Source organism: Artemia sp. Qi Xiang Cuo, chromosome 1 (assembly GCF_049724085.1).
Source record: "Artemia sp. Qi Xiang Cuo chromosome 1, ASM4972408v1, whole genome shotgun sequence".
NCBI classification, from domain to species: Eukaryota; Metazoa; Arthropoda; class Branchiopoda; order Anostraca; family Artemiidae; genus Artemia; species Artemia sp. Qi Xiang Cuo.
The window spans coordinates 54505537-54527669 of NC_142794.1; the positions used below are offsets into that span (position 1 = coordinate 54505537).

The following is a 22133-nucleotide window of genomic DNA, read 5'->3' on the forward strand; positions in this document are numbered from 1 at the left end:
TTCTTAAAAACTTGAAACTTTTTGCAATCAAAACGAATAAAAATTAATCAAACAAAAACTTTCCGAAAAATAAGTTTTTAAATGAAAATTAAAGTCTATTTTAAACTTAAGCTCAGCAGTAATAAATACCTGTTAAAATTCAAACTCAAAACGACCAGAAATTATTATTAAAGAATAAATAAAACCCAGAACGAACACAAATTAAATAAGCAATCATAGCAAAAAACATACAACAAGTAGTAATATAAATGAATAAATAGATCTTAAAGCGAGTAATGCTTAGATTGAATATGAAAATCAAGCTTAAAACGAAAAAAATATTTTGCTATTGAAGTATAAATGAAACTTAAAACAAACAGAAATTAAATAAACAATCAATGCAAACAAACATACAATAGATCTTAGTAAATGAATAAATAAATCTTAAAACGAGTGAAACTTAAATTGAATATGCAAATCAAGCTTGAAACGAACAAAAATCACTATAAACAAGAGTTTGGGTATCGCCACCTGCTTTCATTTTAAAAGTCTAAAACCTACTGCGTCATTGGCGCTTTACCGAAAACTATATACGTCTTGAACAGACGCAGTAGGCTTTTGGTTTTTACAGTTAAAGAAGGGGGGCAGTATTCAAACTCTTGTTTGTAGTGAAACTATGTTCGTCTTGAACAATTTTAGAAAGAACTATTAAATTCAACTGAATATTTGATGTATAATCATATTAATTGCTGAAAACTCGTCAATTCAAAATTTTACTATAATTTTAATGTTTATTTTCAATATTAAGTATAAAAGAAATTATTTGTAATAAAATTGGTTTTCAGTGAAGCGCCAATAACGCAGTAGGTTTTAGACTTTTACAGTGAGAGAAAGAGGCGGTACCCAAACTCTTGTTTGTAGTGATTTTTGTTCGTTTCAAGCTTGATTTGCATATTCAATTTAAGTTTCACTCGTTTTAAGATTTATTTTTTCATTTACATTAATATCTATTGCATGTTTGTTTGCATTGATTATTTAATTCCTATTCGTTTTAAGTTTCATTTATACTTCAATAGCAATTTTTTTTTTCGTCTTAAGCTTGATTTTCATATTCAATCTAAGCATTACTCGCTTTAAATCTATTTATTTATTTATATTATTACTTGTTGTATGTTTTTTTACTATGATCGTTTATTTAATTTCTGTTCGTTTGTAGTCACAATTTAAAAAAATTGCCCTTAAAAGGTTTAATCGTCCTCGCCTCATCCGAATTTAAATTATCCAGTAGTGTCGAATTCTGAATGAAGGGATCTACTTGTTTTTATTTCTTGATAGTCCAAGTCAAATTGCTGCAGGTCACTCAGTCATGTACTCCACTTGACGACCTGAAAACAAGTTGCTTCCTTTTCATTAGGGATGAAACACTTGAGACATTTAGTGTATTCCTATTTTTAGTTTTGATGACCAACAAAATCAAGAACTGTCTCTCTGCTCCAGAACGTTTTGGGTTTCATTTATTCTTTAATAGTAATTTCTGGTCGTTTTGAGTTTCAATTTTAACAGGTATTTGTATCTGCTGAACTCGAACATTAAAATGGCTTTTACTTTTCTTTGCAAAACTTAACTTTCGGAAAGTTTTTTTTTATTAATCCCCAAAAAAGGAGTCCCCTGTGGTTTTACTGGTGTGCGGCCTATTACGATGACATCGATTTTTAGCAAGATTTATAAAAGTTTCATCGCTGGTTGGCTGAAAACTTGTATTCTGCATAAAATTGGCCCTCAACAATTCGGTAATATTCCCAAGAGTTCGACAAGTCATTTTGCTTGATAAGATTTTAAAGCATCTAGATGAATGGGAACGCTGGGTCAACCTCATCAGAATTGACCTAAAGAAAGCATTGGACCTGATCTGCCATAGAACCCTTATCCACAAGCTATTTACAAATTTTAATGTCGATGTGTATTTGATAAGAATAGTTGCAAATTTTCTTTCAGGTAGAAGTAAAAAAACTAAGTATAAATCAGCCTAATCTGATCCCTAGCCAATTTACTGTGGAGTTCCCCAGGGAACAATTTTAGGCCCTCTACTTTTTTTTATTATGGTTAATGAGCTGGCAAATGATGAATCGGATCGCTTGAAGTTCGTTGATGATCTATCCGTACTGGAGCTAGGCAAAAAGAGTGTTTCAAGTGAGGCAGACAGAACAACGGCGAGTTTATCACGACAAGCTGAGGAGGGCAAAATGATAGTCAAGCATGAAAAATCACTCATATTAACTTTTTCTTTTCTGAGGGACAGTTCATCTCTTGCTTTACAGAATGTTTCAAGCATCATGGATATCAAACTCTTGGGAATATATCTCACACATGACCTGAAGTGGGAAAAACAGACACAGGACATGATCAAACAGGCAAACCTGGGTATCCTTTCTTTAAAACTCCTTGCTCGTCATGGTGTCCCAACCCCTTAACTATTGTGTACTTTTCTTACATTTGTCAGACCGCTGGTAGAATATGCTTGTCCCGTTTGGCATTACAGCCTGACTTCAGACCAGAAGGACCGCCTGGAAAGGACCCAGTACCAGGCTCTTCTGGTAGTGTCAAAATCTCCCCAAGTCCCTTATTGCTCCCTTTTGAAACAATTTTCACTTAAAACTCTTTCAACACGCCGTGATTAATTGTGTTTTAAATTTGGTGTCAGTGTTTTGGAAAATTCGCGGCTTCGTGAAATCCTCCCCTCTGAGCATCTTCCTTCGCGCCAAAGGCTCCCGCGAAAAGTAGCTCAACCGGTACCAAAAATTCAGTCGGTACCAGCAAGGCATATGCGATATGCAAGCAGTTTTGTTCCTTTGTTCGTCAAGATTTTTAATTCTGCACCCACATGTCAATAATTGTATATATTTATTTTCTTTAGTTCATTATTCTTTTATTCGTTTAACTCTGTTTAGTTTGAATCTGTGGTATTCGAATCAATGTATATTTTTGCATGACAATGGCTATGGCTGTGATTTTCATATTTTTTATATATGTTTAGTGTCTTATTATGACAAAAACTGCCGCTGATTGGCGTGACCATTTTTATGGAGTTTGAAAATAAAATCGTTATTTATTTTTTTTACTTATTTATTGTAAAGACGTCATGCACAAATATAAAAGGGTGCATACATGTTACAGCCATAAATGATGTCATATTAAAAATCACATCATAATATATATTTCAAAGAGGTCATTCATAGTATAAAACTAAATCATGTCTAGAAAAATGTATCTGTCTATTTATAAACAGTGATTCATAAGGATAGTTCCATAATTATAAATAAAAGCGCCAAGAGGAAGATCAAAAAAACTAAAATATAGAATTCTTATAAATGATGATTCATTGGAACAAGAAGAAATTCCTGTCCAACCACGTGAACCATCAAACGCGATAAGACAAAGAGAAAGACTCAAAACACACAAATTCACAATTGCTTAAAATGAACAACCTGGACCATCAAATGATACAAGACCACTCCAAACAGCTAAAGTAAAGAGCATTGAAGAAACGTTTGAAGTAACAAAAATCAAAAAAGACCAAGAGAACAACCCAAAAAATGTAAATTCATGATTGCTCAAAATGAGCATAATTCTAATTGTATAATCCTAATATCATTTATAAGAATCGCTGTTTCCTAAGCAGAATCTATCCATAGCCAAAATTCAGTGTGTGAAATAGTTTGTACAAAAACAGGAACATCTAAATTGCTCACCAGTCAAATTCTTAAACAAAATTTCAGTGTGACCTCCATTTATCATTCTTAAGCCAACATATACAAACTTCATTCCTTTCAAAAATAAACAATTTTTGATTTGAAAAAGCACATTTTTTATATGACATCAGATACATATACAAATAACATTTAAAGGAAGATGAGGAAATGATAGTATGGCCATCTTAAATACCTCTAGCTCTGGCTCCATAACCATCTCTACTTCTGGCATCTGAAAAGTTTTTGTTATAACAAACTAATTTAGCAACTCCCGCATTCCATATACTTTGTCATTCTGTTGGTTTATTTACCTGTTTTCTAAAAGCTCTTTTAGAGCATTAGCTGACCTTTGAATAACTTCTCCAGCTGCAATACGGTTTACTACATGCTCTTCAAGTTCTTTAATCCTTGTAGTCATTCTCTAGGAACAAGCAGGAAACTGTAAGCAAATGAAACTTCAATAATGCTCCAAGCCAACTAAAAAGGAAAGAAAAGGTTATATTGCTGTTTTATAATAAGAACAGGTTTGTAATAAAATCTAATGCTTTTTTATTTTTTTAAAAACTTGAAACAAATTTTAACCTATAATTATATTTTAAATTATTGGACCCAGGCTTTTGTTAAATTCTTTAAATATTATTCTACATATCATTATTAATTACTATAAATCAATTATTCAACAAACACAGATGTTTTTTGAAGTTTTACCAGAAAAATTTATTTTTGTTCATCTAATTGACTGCTTTGCAGCCAGTAACAATGGCTAGGTAAATGGAGATCAATTGGAATTAGTCAGTAAAGTAGGGTGTAAATGGGAATAACTTACAAATAAATGCTTCCCTCGAGATCCTCCCATGACATATCTTGTATTCCCCTTCCCCTTAAGGTGTGGACCTGTGTGCATCTATAGAATTAGAATATGACCACAAGCTACCCTCTCTACAGCAAACATCTAAAATTCTGACCCTATCTATTCAATTCAGCAGTTTCAATGCACTTCCAGAATCTTGTGTAATATAACTTTATTTATGGAACATTTGAAAAAAAACTAATGCTTATAGGAATTTCTTGCGCAATTTTAAGGATACTTGGTAGATTTTTCTAAAAACAAAGTCAGAATGTCTTTTCTCATGGAAGTGAAGAGCTCTGTTGAAATTTCCCATGTGCAAAAATTAAATCTGTAGCATTAACGAAACTTAGAACAATCAGAAATGGTCCTAAAAAACAGAGCCCTAGAAATGTCTATAGCCCCTGCTTGTTAAACCAGTGTTTTATACTATGTGTTTAGTAAGTTATATCATGACAAAACTACTTGTGTAGAAAAGAACTATATTTGTGCTGATTGAACAACATGAAGCATTGTAGCAGCCTTTTTACAAATCAGTTATATGTTTAGTAAGTTATATCATGGCAAAACTACTTGTGTACAAAAGAACTATATTTGTGCTGATTGAACAACACGAAGTTTTGTAGCAGCCTATGGTTGGATTGACAAACAAGTGTCTAGGGAGCTATACCTTGGTTCTATTTCCTCACCATCAATTAAATGTTGTTACTGTCAACCCCTCAAAACTTTATAAGTAGTATGTACCAGGAAGTTTTGCCTTAAAGAATGATCTTATGTTTTTTTAAATATCGCCTCAAATATCTTTTTTGTACCCAAATCATTTTGCCTCTCTATTTGCTGACACAAAATCAACATTGTTACTTTTAAAATAAGCCAAGCATGCAAGCTAATGCTGTATTACTTTTGAAATCAGTTATTTACAAATCAATTATTTACTTTTTACAAATCAGTTATATGTTTAGTAAGTTATATCATGGCAAAACTACTTGTGTACAAAAGAACTATATTTGTGCTGATTGAACAACACGAAGTTTTGTAGCAGCCTATGGTTGGATTGACAAACAAGTGTCTAGGGAGCTATACCTTGGTTCTATTTCCTCACCATCAATTAAATGTTGTTACTGTCAACCCCTCAAAACTTTATAAGTAGTATGTACCAGGAAGTTTTGCCTTAAAGAATGATCTTATGTTTTTTAAATATCGCCTCAAATATCTTTTTTGTACCCAAATCATTTTGCCTCTCTATTTGCTGACACAAAATCAACATTGTTACTTTTAAAATAAGCCAAGCATGCAAGCTAATGCTGAATTACTTTCCCCAAAACATAAAACCTAACCAAATCTATGCTATTTTTCTTTTATGCATCACATAAGCTACAAGCTTTACTTCGCCTCAAGATTGAACCATCTATTATTTTACCCAATGTATTTGTTAGTCAGAAGAATTTGATTCTATGCATACTGCTAAACAACTAAAGCACAAACACTTCAGCAGTAATAGAAAAATCACTCCACTGCATTGTCTATTGTATTAAGCAAGCAATAATTAAAGTTCATTAAAATAAAACTAAAATTTCTTTTCACAAAGCAAAGCACAATCCCCTTGTATTTATTTATAATTTGTTAGTCTACTTATATATATTTTATTTATAATTGTTGGTGTTTGTGTAACTGCACCCATGTATCTGCACCCTTGTGCAACTGAACCCCTGTTTACTCAACCCTTGTTCAGCTGACCCCCATTTAGATCCAGCCCTGTTTGACTCAACTCAACACAAATTATAAGCATAAGATTGAACTAGTACTGATTAAAAGCTCAAAATTTGCTTCTTGCTTTGTTTGCAGTTTCTGACTCATATTAACCATCTGGCTAACCCAATAACATATCCAAATTTTAAGAGACTTCTAGGAATTAGTCTAGAGCTGAAATCATGGTCAAATAAAGTCTTTTTCTGGCTTCATTGCAAACTATGAGCATTCGTGGTAGATATAAGCCTCATTATCAGGCACCAGGTTCAAACACAGATTGCTATCAAGTTCTACATCAAATGTTTTTAGGGGTGTGGGTTCAACACAAATCTGCTTCTAAGTGTTTTCAGCTGCCAGGTTCTCCCCGTGTTTGAACCCAGGTTTCTTGAATCTGGAACCTGTAGAAATACGAGGTTCAAACCCAAGTTCTACATTCATTGGCAATTAATTCAAAAATGGCTAACCATCCTGAATTCACAGCCCATGAAGTTTGCTCATTGAGATCCCAAACTCGACTTTGAATTGAAAATCAGTATTTTGCAGTAGGCATCAAGACATGGCTAATTGTAGAAAAAGCCAAGACAGATAGTCTGGGTAATTGAGAATGAAATTCTATTCTTCAGTATCAAGCATTTTCAGCAGCAAAGTTTCAACCCTGTGTTTTCCTCAGGAACCCACTTTGTGAAAATACTGGATGCACTAGAAGAGAACATCCTGTATTTTAACCCGCTGAGCCAGAAAACAAGGCTCTGTTGTTATATTTTTCTATGCTTTGCTTAGGTTTATTGGTTATTTTATGGCACTCATTTTAAATTTTAATCAACTTTCAATATTGTTGTATCCTTTAAATTTTTGAGCCTTGTTATAGAATTCCAAGCAATGCATATGAAGTGATTTTCAGCCCTTCTCTATCAAAGAGGGTGAGGTAGAAGCCAGCCAAAAAATAAAGTTCATGATTTGCATCATAGCTCAAACTTTGAGGGCATATTATCTAGACCCCGGCACTGTGCCGGCGGATCGACTGAACGCCGCCAACGAGAGGCCCGGTCGAACACCGCCGAAGTGTCGTAACGCCACAGGCGCGCCACCGCCGACAGAGGCGGCGGCGTTCGGTCGACTTGAAATTAATTTTGTGGCAATTCTTTATTGCGTCAACCGCAAAGTTGGAGCTTTTCCTTCTCGTGTGGTTTAGTATTTCGATATTCCTGATTTGAAATCAAGCAGGGCTTGCACCATCTCCGAATTTTCGGGTATTTCCCCGAAAATCTATGCGTCATTCCGAAAAAAATTTGGTTCCCCGAATCCCCAAAAATCACGCAATCACGGTGCCACCCCTAGCGATTTATCACCAGTGACTTTCCCCGCCAAATATTATTCTGCACGCCATTCTTCGTTACTACTCTCCGGTTCGTCAATTTTTGTTTCTTTTGTTATTTTTCTTAAGAATCAGATAGAGGCAATATTCAGTTACATATATTGCAATATACACAGTTCTTCATATGTTGACAAAAAAAAGTATCGTCTTTATAAAATGAATTTAAATCATTTAGAACGCAGTTTCCCAATCGCTATTTCTAACATAGTTCGCAGTCAAGAATTTTATTTTCAAGCTGAATAGAATTATAGAACGAATTCACTACTATACAGCTTCAGCCTTCAGTTGGATTTTGAAATTGACAGCTGACAGATTGTTTCTACAGCTGAATTGTAAGTTTGCAGATTTTTTTTTTTTGGCAGTTTTTAGATAAGATTTTCTTAATGTTTAATACTCAATTGTTGAACGCCTGATAGAAAATACAATCTTCTTTCAGAAGCTTTTCTTTTTAATTTATAGCAGAGACGGCATTTTATCAAGGTGGTATCCAGAGGGGGGGGGGGGTTAGTGAGCTATCATATTTAAATGATAATACCTCAATTTTTTTTTAAAGCAGGGGTGCCATTAAGTTAATTATTTTTTTTTATTTAAAGCAGAGACGATATCCTATCAAGATAGTATCCATAGGGGGGGATAGGGAGTTACTATATTTAAGTGATAGTACCTTGATTTTTTTTTTTTTTTTTTTTTTTTTTTTTTTTTTTTGAAAGCATGGATGCCAGAAAGTTGAGAAGTTGACAAAAATTAACAAGATTTTCGTGAGTTATACTTGATACAGCACTTGCATGTTTTTATCGTCCAAAGGGAAAGGGACATGCGTCCAACCGGTTTTTATTTTTATTCATGAAACGGGTTTAATTTGAAAACATTCATTCATAAATACCTGGCAAATTCACACTAAAACAAATTGGTGTGACAAAAGCGATATCGACATCCCCACCTAACGTTGCGCTCGAGTGACAATGGCGCTTTGGTCCAGTGCCCAAGTTACATTAAAAGGCCAGGTCATAATAAAAGCTTTCAATTTGGGAGGTTCAAGGAGGAGTCTTTGAGAGTCGTATGACCTCAGGGTACTAGCTATTGCAACGTTCTTACACATCTACAGTGGTTTAAAAAATTCGATCACCCCACAAATGATTACCAAAAATATGCACAAGTATAACAAATGTAACATTTGGAATATTACAACACTTTTTTCAAAGCTTTGAAGAAAAGCAAAAAAGGCTATATACCCCTAACTAAGCTTGAAAGCTATTTTAAAAAGAAACTCTTTGGAGATTTCCATGGAAATGACCATAGCAGAAGCTTTGAGCCTGGGTGGGAACCAAAGAGGAGTCTTTGAGTATTTTGACCACAGGTGACTTATTGTTGCGACTTTCTTAAATTTGGTAATTTTTGTGAGCATTTGGAAATCAAAGCTTAAACTCAAAAACTGATGCTAAGTGTCCTAACATTTTGATTGGATTAAAAGTGACCAACTAGGATGAAAATCTCAACATCTTCCTGGAGCTACTTCAGTCTGCATATTATTTCACTTAATTACATTTAAAATGGACGAGCTTTTCATCTTTTACTAGAAAATAGCTTGCACTTCATTTTTCTTCATACCAAATAAACTATTAAGTGTTTATTGTTTCATTGTAATTGAAGTGTTCTCAATTGAAGAATTCATTATTTATTTTTTTACTTGATGTATTTACTGCTTTTATATGCAGTTTATAATTTGACTAATATTAGGTATTTATGAATGTATAATTTGGAATGAATCCCCAAAAGAAAAAAAACGAATAATATCCAAAAGAGCAGCCAAAAGCAATAAAAAAGCAGCAGTTCAGCCTTAGCCAACATGACGTATATTCTATAAAGAAGCCAAAAAACTTTAAAATACATTTTTTTAAATTGTAATTAAAAACCAGTTTTTAATACAAGAAGTCTTTTTGAGCATCCAAAAGAGCAAAAAAAAAACAATCAATATCAAAGTCGCCCATTTCAACTGTTTTAGAGGTGACAAAACAGATATAGGCAAAGGGCATAATGAAAAAAATTAAGCTTCTAAGTTAAAAGTTATATTCAAAGTTTTTACCCAGATAACTGACAAATTTTGTGATACGGTATTTGAAGTTTTGTATGCAGTAATGCTCAATGAAAAAACTACTAATTTTGATAATTATTTAAAAAGAACAATATTTAAAAAAAGAACAACTTCCAAAATAGAGACCTGAATAAGCGTTGAGTTGCATAGGGTTCAGTTGAATGGTGAATGAGCAGGTTGGGGTTAAGTTGCAAAAGAGATCAGCTAAATGGGGTTGAGTTGCACAAGGAGTCAGTTAAATGAGGATTGAGTTGCACTAAGGTTTGGTTATACAGGGTTCATTTAAATGAAGGTTAAGTTGCACAGGGGCTGAATTCCACAATGTTCAGTTATGCAAGGGTTGATTTCCAAAGGGATTCAGTTGGACAAGAGTTCAATTACATGGAATCAGCTGCACTGGGTTCAGTCGCAATGGGACCATAATTGTTTCATAAACGGTTTTATTAAAAAAAATATCTGCCTACCTAAAACAAGTCAGAAACAAATAGAAGGTAAATCAATTAGCACAAGAACATAGGCCTACCCCTTTTTCATCAAAGATGACCTAGCTTCAATATTCTTACTTACAAGTCATTCTTCATGAAAGAGGTGAAACATGTTGTGGTGACACTTTCTAATTAAGTCAATTCAGAATTTATTAAAATATTAAGATGCAAATACAAAAGTTTATAAATACCACCTTTTATGAAGATAAGGAACATATCCTGGCATGGGTATGCTTAACAGGAAATTGAGAAATTACCACTTCCTAGCTATGTGCATCAGTGGGTCCTGATCAGGTGTGGTTGGGGAAATTTATAAAAGATAAATTTTATGGGAAGGGGCGACCTGATACTAATCTTATGCTGGACTGACCTCTGGTCTGTTGATTTAGATATACCTTGGAATATTGTCAGATTATTGTAAGTGCTTAAGTATCTTATTATTATATATTGTAGTTTTCTGATACTTGTGGTCTACCTGGGACAACCAGTCCCAGCAGAATATATATATCTATTAATAAATCCTGTACTAGTGTATGTTAACTGAATAAAAGTATTGTATTATAGCCAACCTCTCTACAATCTGCATTTAGTCTCTCGAATTTACCCAGCTGGTACGCCTCATTAGTCAGGTCAAAGCCTAAGGCATGCTACCAAAGGGTTTAATTACCTTAGGGCCATAGTTTATCTCCTCTATAAAGGGAGAAATAAAGGTATCTATGACAACTTCACCTAAAAAACATAAAAACCACTTCACCACAATGTCAGCAATGATATTTTGAAGCCTAATTAAACTTGGGCTGTTAAGGTCAATAGTCTTAAATTTGCTAATCAATGTCTCTTTTATTGTAGGCAAATGCCAACCAAGTTCCAAGAGAATCTGTTATACTTTTAAAGTACATCCCCTCTATCTATCTCTTGACCTACATAAATTACTTACCCAATGAGTTTTATGCCAATCTGTGCACTTTCCAGCAAAAATTGGAGAATAAGAGTATACTTTGACAAATCATTATTCTAATGTCACATTGACCCAAGATCATTGCCAAATCAAGTCAACCCAGGATAAAGCAAAATCTTGTCTACCTTTCTGCGGAAAATTGGGTGTTGTTGGAGGGGCCAACTTTATGCCTCCAATAATAGTTTGACAAGTGAGTGTATTAGGGGATCTGTGGACTCATTTGGGCCTAAAGATAGAAAATCAAAATAGATCTCTTTAGGTTTTAATAAAGTGAACCAAGTGTACCTTCCTGCTAAGAAGATATTGTCATACAGTTTAATAAACACAGCAATGTAAAATAATTTTAAAGCAAAATCAGTTTTCCTGACTTGCCCTGCTCATTGTAAGATCACTGAGTCTAATTGATGATTTTGTGTGTTTCATGGTAGTTGTCCCTTCAATGTAATTGTGTTTAGGGAGCAGAACCTTTTTTTTCTATTTTATTCCTGTGTTGCTGAAATCAGCTTATTGCATGAAAGAGACAAGGGTCTGGTTTCTGAGGTTTTTGTATGGAAAGAAACTCTGATCCTATGGCTGGGTTGATGAATATCACATTAAATTTGGAAACCTGTCAAAATATCTTGCCTGGGACCAAAATGGATTGTTTGTGTGTATATTTGATCTGGAGCCTACATTTTGCAAGCTTAAAAAATGTTGCAGAATTAGCTAGACTAAAATGTAAAGGAGCTTACTATGCACAGTGATTTTAGCAGAACTGTTGGCATATTGAACCTTATGTGTCTAAGATTCACACAATCATTTCTGGTCTCTGTGCTTTGAGAAGAAAAGTGAGTCACTACCCTTCCAGTACTTCTACTTCCTGCTGCTAACTTTTTTGCAGAAATGTCAGTATGTTGTAATTGTTCAAACCAAAATTTAGCCATAATTCTCAATCTGTTATTTGAAGCACAAAGATTGAAATTACTGAGGCTCTAATCCTCCTACTCTCTCTGCAAATTTTTTAGTGAAAAAGTAGGTGTTTTTTTACCTTGTTTAAAATTCTTCCCATAGCCTTTTTAGTAGAGACATGGTCTGTAGGCCCAAAGCTGAAAGTTTCATTTTCCTAACCCAACGCCTTTCCAAAATAGCAAAAAGTAGCTAAACCAGAATTTTACTATTATTAAATATTGCCCCTAGGTATGGTAAAGTTGCAGGTGACACTATAATTTAGCTAGGATGAAGGTGAATACATCATTTGATGTTTTTTTAATGTTCTTTCTTAATTCAATAATTGCTTCTGTTGCAAATTGCATCTTGAGCCCTTCAAGGGGCCCTGTAGGTATTTATATGAATTATAAAAGAGCATACAAAAAGCATAAAATAATGTTTTCACTTTAATCCTAGCAAAATTATATAGTCCCCTGCAAAGTTACCATGAAATTTACCCACCTCTACCCCCCTAATGTACAAATATATAACCTGAATTGGAATACACACTGAATTGTTCACAGCAAAGTTTCAAATTGCAAAATCCAGTGCTATTTTTGTTGACAGCATTTGAAAAACTTGAAACGTTAGGAAAACAGTTTATAATTCTGTTGCCTAATAAATGAAGCTTGAATTGTTATAAATACCTAAGTATTTTTGGAATATATTACTCTTGAACAACTTATTTATAAACTACTGATATGTTTTTTAACAACTTTTCAATAACTTAACTACTGTTGATAACTTCTTTGTGTGAAATACCTTTGGGGCCCCTTCAAGTTTACATTTTTCTCAATGACGAAAAAATTGGTAACGATATACTCCATGAACGCGATCTGGAAATTAAAAAATTAAGTGAAAATATCAACTCCCATAATTCCCACCGCCTTCTTATGGAAGATGAACTCTACAATCTAGAAAACAAACAAGTGACCCAACTCTGCAACTCTTTTTTTAATAAGCTAACATCAAATAATCAAAGCAAAATGTCCCCAATTCATATGAACCCAAGTTACCAACCACGCCCAGGTTCCGAGTATATAACTAGTCCATTTTCAATCCAGGAAATGAATAATGCAATACATCGTATTAGGACCAAAACTAGCAGCAGATATGACAATATACACCCTACATGGATAAAGAATCTCACCCCTTCATACAAACAGGAACTGCTAAATTGTTATAATCACGCTTGAACATCTTCTATATTCCCCAATATATGGAAATGCTCGTTCCTCCTACCAATCCTAAAGAAAAATAAACCCAAAAATAGTCCTGAGTCCAATAGGCCCATAATGATTACTCCTGTGATGGTGAAAATAATGGAGAAAATGATCTATTACAGACTCCTCTGGTTTGTTGAAAAAAATAATATGATCCCTCACACTCAAACTTGATTCAGGAAACACCAATCCTCAACAGATACTTTCATTTTGCTAACAAATGCACTAAATGAATCATTCTCAAAAAATAATGTCCTAGTTGCAGCTTTCCTAGATTCTTAAGGGGCATGTGACAATGTTAACCTCCAAATCCTTTTAAGCAAACTTGCAACCCTTGGACTACCCCCCAAGCTAGTATCTTTTATAAAATCCTTCATAGAAGTTCGAAGTATTATTGTTTGTGTTAGTTCAGCCTCTTCTCCCCAAAAGACAATAACCAAAGGCCTACCTCAGGGACCAGTCCTTAGTTGCCTCCAGTTTGCCCTATATCTCTGGAACGTCAACCTCCTCCCACCGAATGTACAATATGCTGGCGATCTGGTGATGTGGTCATCCGGCAACACATTTGATATAGCATAATCAAATCTGCAGATGTCACTTTTAAAATTGAAAAAATTCTCTCAACGTTCCGATTTACCCATTGCACCTACCAAGTCCAAAATAATCCAATTTCACCGAAAGCGAAACCATGATATTGCAAAACTAACTCTAAATGGAACAACCATTCCAGAAGATAATCATATTAATTACCTAGGTGTCATGCTTGACCAAAAACTTAATTTCCACCTCCGCATTTCAAACACAATAAAAAAATGCTATAGAAAAACAAACATTCTAAAGACTTCTTTCCACACCCTGGGGCTGTAAGGAGAAAACCTTACTCCAGTTTTATAAATCACATATAAGACCCCATATTGACTATGGGCTCATCGTCTATGGTGCATGTGCAAAGACCCAGAAGCAAAAAATTGAAACAACACAAAATGATATAATACGTCTCATATTTGGTCTTAGGAAACCCACAAGCACCAAGTTTCTGCTTATGGAGAGTGGATTAACAACAATAAGGGAGAGACGTAGCTTTCTCTTGATAAAACATCTTACAAAAATTGAATCAAACAGCTCACACACCCTACATAATTGGTTAAGAAATCCAGCCATGTATAGAGGCATTGCGGATGAGTATGCCAATATTCAGAAGAAGTTTCCTGTACCCGCAATGTCTATTGCACCTACTTTCCCCCAATCCCCTCCATGGAATTGGTCAATTCCCACAATAAATACTGATTTCTCAAAGTGGAATAAAGATTTAACCCCCATTGCTTTTGTCCAGAAAAAATTTGCTGAACTTAACACAATTACATATAAACATCACTTCCAAATATTTGTTCATGGGTAAAAAATGAATGAGAAGGTAGCAAGTGGTGCTTTCCTTCCTCACCTGAATATTGCAATGGGCGAGAGATTATATAAAAATTTATCTATAATGTCTGCTGAGTTAAATGTCATAATCATGGCATTAGAACACCTCAAGGAAAACCAACCTTTGATTTAAAATTCAAATAAAATTATTGTGTACTCAAAATCTTTATCAAGCCTTGAGCTGCTGGCCTCAGCTCCTCAATATAATTTGAACACTGACGCTTATCACTGTCACTGTATTATGAATAAATTTGCTTCAAGTGGCTTAAGAACTTGTTTTCAGTATATTTCTAGCCACTCTGGCATAAGTGGTAATCATCAGGTTGATGAAGTAGCAAGAAATGCTATAAATATTAACCAGCCAAGTGGGAGACCAATCGTAATTAGATATATATACCAATGGAGACTATCAGATATTAATTTTAATAAGAATAATCCTATCCTTTCCCCCTTTCCCAATAAGTATTTTTTTTTTAATTTATCATAGAATTCGTTCTGGAACAAATGGACTAAATTTTCTTGCATTCTCGTATAAGTTTTCTAATTCAAGTGATTCAATTCCCATGTCCCCTCTTTGCAGGCATTGTAATATGAATAATGAAACAATTGACCATTGCCTATTTGAATGTAATATGCTGACGCCTGCACAACATACCTTGCTTTGTAAACTGTTAAAATGCTTCAAACACCACAAAATCTCTCTATCAGCCAAGAGCCTAGCCAACTATACCTGCACACAGAGCATAGAAATCGAGATCTATCATCTCATAATTGAACTCCTAGAGTCTAAAGATCTACTGAAAGATATCTGAAAATATTTTGAATGTCAAGTTTAGGTAAGGAACGGCTGGGTTTTCTTGAGAGTGATTCGATGAAATTACACGATTTGGGGGGAGGGGTACTTCACAGAGATTTTGATGTGGGTGAGTTTCATGAGGTTAATCCTGATTCCCGTTATAAGTTTCTGTGTGATTTGAGTTCTATTAGTTGTCAAAGTGAATTTAATATTTTTCATTTAAATTGTCAAGGGATTGGAAGTTCATACCAGTTTTTGAATGAGTTATGTCTGCAATCAACCCCTCCTGTTTTAACTTTAACGGAGACTTGGTTGAAGAACCATAGTTCTTCTCTGTTAGAGATTGGTAATTATAAGCTGTATATTAAAAATAGAGAGATGCATCGACATGGTGGTTTAGCAATTTACGTGCGTAATGATTTTGAGGTTAAGGTGAGAGATGATATAAGAGTTAATCGAGAAATGGTGTTTGAAAGTATGGTGTTAGAATTGCAGTGTCTTAATTTTAAGTGTTTTATGATTGTCGTTTATAAAGTTTAGCTCACTTTTAGAAGAGCAATTGGATAAGTTACCAATTTCAACTAGACCTTGTTTTATTTGTGGTGATTTTAATTTGGATTTAAGAACAGTGAATAGTAACCTTAGAGTTAGGGAGTATCTAAACACTATGCTAGGTTATGGACTACAGCCTTCTATTAATATATGTACAAGAGTGAGCCATGATTCTGCTACGTTGATTGATAACGTTTACTTAAATACTGGATATAGTAGTGCGAGTGTTATTGTAAACGACGTTTCGGATCATTTCGGTCTGTTGGTATCTATTCCTTCTCTTTTGAGCCGGCCAATATCAAAGCGTTCTGAAGTACCAAAAAATTGTTTTCCTGTTATTAATGTACCGAAGTTAAAAAATGAGCTTGAAGGAAAAAATTGTGATTTTTTATATAGTAATGATATGGATGTGAATGATAAATTTACACTTTGGTATTCGATGATTAAGGATACAGTAGTTGCTTGTAGTCAAGTTAGGAAGAAACGTAAGTATATTGATTCGCCGAAGAAGCCTTGGGTTACGAAGAGTATTCTAGTTTCTCTAGCTAGGCGACAGCAATTGTATAAAAATTCCACATTAGGTAATAGTATTAGCGATGTAAATATTTATAAACCGTATAGTAATAAGTTGAATAGTATACTTCGTAAAGCTAAGTTAGATTACCTGAGTGATAGTTTTAAAAATGCAGGGGGTAACCCGAGAAAGACTTGGAATGTTATAAATTCTGTTATTAAACCGAATAAGCCTGAAATTGTTTGTAGTCTAGTTGATGGTGAAAATATTCGCCAAACTACTGAACGTATGTGTGAGCACTTTTCTAGTGTAGGGGGCCGGTTAGCGTCGTCTGTTGAGCAGTATGCAAGTGATGGTGATTTTACTCAGTTTTTGCCTGAAAGTAGTGACGTTTCTATGTACTTGCGACCGGTTACTGAAAAAGAATTGTGTGATGTGGTAAAAGGTATGCGAAACAGTGCATCCGGGTCAGACTTTATTTCAACAAAGGTTTTCAAGTCATTTTTTCCTGTGTTATCGCAACAAATTTTGTACCTGATTAATGCTTGTTTTAAATGTGGTATATATCCGGAGTGTCTTAAAAGTCCCAGAGTAATACCTTTATTTAAAGGGGGTGATAAGAAAAATGTGAATCATTATCGACCGATATCCCTCCTTTCTGTTATATCAAGGCTAGTAGAAAAACTTATTAATTCTAGAGTATCTGAGTTTTTGGAGAATATTTCCTTTTTCTATTCTAATCAGTTCGATTTTCGTAAGGGGATTTCTACTGAACAGGCAGTTTTATTTTTGACAACGTTTGTGCATAATGCTTTGGACCAAGGTTTTAAGGTGGCGTCTATTTTTTTAGATATTGTTAAAGCATTCGATTCAGTTGACCATGAAATTTTAATTATGAAGCTAGAAAATTGTGGAATTAGAGGAAATGCGTTGAAGTTATTTGAAACTTTTTTGAGAGGCAGGACCCAGTGCGTTGAAATTTCTAATGTGAGGTCTGGTGAGAGAATGGTTGATTATGGTGTTCCACAGGGTTCTGTTTTAGGTCCGCTTTTATTCTTGGTTTATATTAACGACTTACGATTTTCTGTTTTGGATTTTTTAGATAATGCACATTCTAATTGTAGGGTGATTATTCCTAGTTTTGCAGATGATACCCATTTTACTGCCGCAGCAAAGACTGAATCTGATTTAATAGAGATAATGAGAAGAGGTATGTTAGGTATAGATAAGCGGATGAGAGTGAACAGGCTTTTTTCAAACCATAGTAAATCAGGTTTTACTATGTATGGTAGATCAACAGATTTTTACCCTTTGGTCGTTTATTTGCAAGTGGAGAATTATGTAATTAAGCATACAAATACTATACGATACCTTTGTGTTATTGTGGATGAATGCCTTAGTTTTAAAAATCATGTTTCTTTTATTAGTAGTAAGATTGCAAGAAATGTTGGAATGATGAGAAAGTAAAAAAAACATTTTCCAGGATTCTGTTTTGAGATTGATTTATTTTTTGTTAGTTCACCTGTATTTAGTATATTGCGTGAGTATATGGTCTAGCACATTTTCAGTGCATTTGCAGCAGTTATGTGTGATACAAAATATGGCACTGCGAGTGTTGTCCGGAGATACTTGGAGAACCTTGGTGAGATCCCAATATGTACAGATAAATATTATCCCTGTGTCAGGTCTTGGAAAATTTTACCATGGGTTATTTATGTTTAAATATTTTTCGAATTTGGATCCCAAGTGATTTTCAAATTTTTTAAATTTATTTATTTCTGGTGATGATGTACACAATTATCCTACTCGTCATGCTAGAGATATACGGACACCTCAAGTTACTAGTACTAGATCGCTATTTTCAATACGTCATGTGGGGCCAGTTGTCTGGAATAATTTGCCTGTTTCTTTAAAAAGGTCAGCGAATCTATGTGAATTCCGTCGGGACCTTAAAACCCTTTGTCTCCATAGGTATGAATTTGTATGAATTTGTTTAAAGGGTGGTATAGTTGAGTCACTCTCAGGTTTGTCAGGTTTGCCCGGAACCCGTTTTTCCTATATATATATATATATATATATATATATATATATATTTCTTTTTTTATTTATTATTTATGGGATGGCGGCGGGAAGTTTTGGAGTATGTGAAGTATTGATTTTTGGTTATTGCGACCAGGAGCCGAGTGAGTGTAAAATTTTCATTTTTCTTCTTTGTTTTCTTTTTCTTTCTTTCTTCTTTTTCTCTCTTTTTTTCTCTTCCTTCTCTTTAGTATGTTATTATAAGTGTTAATTTTAAGAGGGTAAATACTTCTGAACAAGCGTTAGCTTATGGAAGGTCATTTGTTTTTTTTGTGTTGTGTTGTTTTTGGAATAAACCCTTATCTTATAAAAAAAAAAAAAAATCTAATAAATATGAGGCAATCAAGCCAGTAGCTCTGTAGCCCACAGAGTGAAGCAAAAGGAAAAGGGATAAATAGTATTACTGAAAAGCCCGCCTGCTGTTAAATAGAAGAAGAAGAAGACCCTTAAATCGAAAATCACCAAATTACTAGAGGACTTAAAAAACAATGAAACAATTATTACTACACTAGGGGATTAATTATCAGAGTTCAGCAAATCCAGCATTAGTTGCAAAGTATCCCATGAGAGCCTACAGATACCTACGTGTAGTATGACTACTGATGACGCCCTTGAGTTCGGGAATAGTCCAGTGACTTCCGGTTTTTTACATAAATTATCAGGTGATAATGAACTAAACAAAAGGATTACAAAGGTTATGGAGAAGTAATTACCAGATGATGAGACTGTTATTATTTTTGAAAAAAGTACGAGAGTGATGGAAAAAAGGGAAACAAATTTAAAAATAAGCAGAAAGGAAAATGTGATCTGCAAGCATTTTGATAGTGGTTTCTGCAAGTTTCGCAAACAATGCAAGTTTCTACATATTTGTCGTCATTTTATTTCGGGATTTTGTGTGTCTGATAAGTGTATTTTTGACCATGTTGATCTGTGTTCTGTTTTATCTTGTATTGATAAGTCGTGTACTTTTGTTCATGCATCTTCAGGATTGGAGCACAGCTTTAAAACCCAACGTTTTTCAGGGCGACGCCGAAAGTATTCACGACCCCCCTCCCCTAGTTCCTGTTCCATTCGACTTTCAGTCTTATCCCCCTGCATACCCGATACAGAGCAGTATACCTCGGGAATACATCCCTTGAAACAATCCTCCGCCCCAAGTACTTATGCCTGCCCAGTCAGTCCAACCCCCACACTCACTTTACTCGATTCGGATCATCCCCAAACCCCCCCCCCTCACTCATTTTCCTCCCAAAAATCCACTTCCTTTTTACTTCGTTCTTCTCCGTGCGTCTAAGAAGTTACTGACCGGTTCTGGACTCCACCCGTTAGGGAGGACTGGGGCACCTCCGTGCACTTTTTAATCAAAGTTACCTGCTTCGGCTTGTGCGCGCTATCGGGACTTCTTATTTGGCACCAGCATAGCTTAGCCACTTGGACAGAGCCTGGACAGAGTTAAAGCGAAAATATGCAAGCGCTGCTAAGTAGTTGACGTTTTCCCTGGGTCCACAAAATGTCCGAAACTGCCCCTATATAGGGGCAGCTTTGCACAGGTGTGGGGGTAGCTCCGGACATGCTTTCAGATACTGTATTCTTCAGATATAGGATACAAAAGTAAATAGAAAAGAAAAAAGGTTCATAGTTATCAAACTTAAATCACTCAGCGGATATGATCCAACCAAAGACCTGCAAAAACATAAGTAGCTTGGACCCAAGCAGTTCCACCGTGTCGAGTCACCTCCAGCTTCTTCACGACATCTTCAAACGACACCGATGCCTTGTCTTCAATATCAGGAAAGTGAAATCGATCAGAGTCTTTCTTTCTCCGTAGAAAAGAAACCTGAAACTCCCTGTTCATAATATCAGTCTCCAAGATCTTTGCTGCATAAAGAACAAAATCTTTCTTAAGCTGAAACCTCACTAGCACAAATTCGTCAACCTTGATCTCTTCTGGAATGAATGAAACTTCACTTTCAGTTTCAGGTATTTCACAGTCTGACCCTGCATGGAGGCTTTCATCTGAAGAGTCATGGAAAGAGATTTCCGAAGGGGAGGAAGGTTCTCTTATCGTTGACAACTCTTGCTCCTTGCTCTTTGCCAGTTTTACTCTTTTCCTACCAGTCTTCTTTGCTGACTTTGCTTGTGCTCTTTTCTCCAGATCTTCTGTCTCTGGCGTATCCGTTAAAATTCTCGTTTTGCCAACTCGAGCCCTATTCACAGTTAGCTTTCTTGGTTTAGCCTTCGGGAATGGAAAAATGTCTTCTGGATTGACATCATGTTTGGGCCCTGGTGGTTGCTCTAAGGCCGAGGAATTCAGGACAGGGTCAGCAACTGCTTCCAAAGTATTCCTAGACTCTACCCTATCAGTTACTTCTCCAGCGGTGTTTAGTCTGTCTGAGACCTTAGCGGCGATGAAGTCTGCATCAGTGAACGCTGATCTTGAGAATGGCCATATTCCTGGTTTTGAAAAGCCCGATGTGATGTTGTTCGGAGTAAACGCTAGGGGATAAGCTTGACCAACTAGGTTTGCGGTGTGAGTTATTTGAAATCTTTCGTGTGGATGGTTTGTTTGCCACTCGCCGAACTTAGCCCTCAGATACGCCTTGAACGGGCCATAGACAGATATATCTAAGGGCTGCATTTTGTGGCTGCAGTGTGGCGGAAATGTGAGAAGCACTACTCCATTCTCTTTTGCATATAGAACTGCCTCCAAATAAATATGGCTTTCATGGTTATCGAGGATGAGCAACACCGGATTCTCCTTGTCGCATCGAGTGTGCTTGACGAAGTGCTTCATAACTTCTAAGAAGTTCGGTCCAGTCATCCAACCAGACTGGAAAGCTAACCCAAGGCTACCAGGTGGTGCTCCATGGAGCATGTGTTCTCTGAAGTGCACGCGTGGGAACACAAACGCTGGGGGGACGGTGTTCCCGATGGCATTAACGATGCAACACACTGTAACTAACTCCCCCCGCTCAGCAGCAACGGCCTTGCCCACTTGCTTTATACCAGATTTCGCTATGACTTTAGGGCTATCCATGACAGTTGTTACTCCGGTTTCGTCTAGGTTGTACACTCGTTCAGGTGTGAAGCGGTGCCGATTGTATAAAGCTTCAAGATTATTCATGAACGAGTTTACATTGAAGGGATTGAATCCTGAAGCCCTGGCCAGGCTGGTGTTCTCAGGTTTCCGAAGACTCAGCTCTGGATGACGCTTCATAAATCCATATGACCAGTCATATGTGGCGGCACACTTTTCATCCCAGTTCTTGGGATAAGAGACCCTCATCTTCACTGCATATTGATATGCCAGCTTCTGAGTTTGTGCTAAAGTCAAACCATAGTGAAGT

At 35.4% G+C, this 22133-nt stretch overlaps 1 protein-coding gene across 2 annotated transcripts in view; it reads right to left on the minus strand.

Annotated features, from left to right (window-relative positions):
- The window catches only part of Mlh1 (DNA mismatch repair ATPase Mlh1), a 72048-nt gene that overhangs the window by 38443 nt on the left and 11472 nt on the right, over positions 1-22133 (minus strand). Inside the window, exon 2 of one of the 2 annotated variants that reach the window (XM_089095592.1) lies at positions 4076-4205. In XM_089095592.1, coding sequence (XP_088951718.1) covers positions 4076-4146 — 71 coding nt within the window. In that variant the 5' untranslated portion in view covers positions 4147-4205. Of the gene's footprint in view, positions 1-4039; positions 4206-22133 lie in introns of both variants that reach the window. The other variant, XM_089095581.1, reaches the window with a different exon arrangement.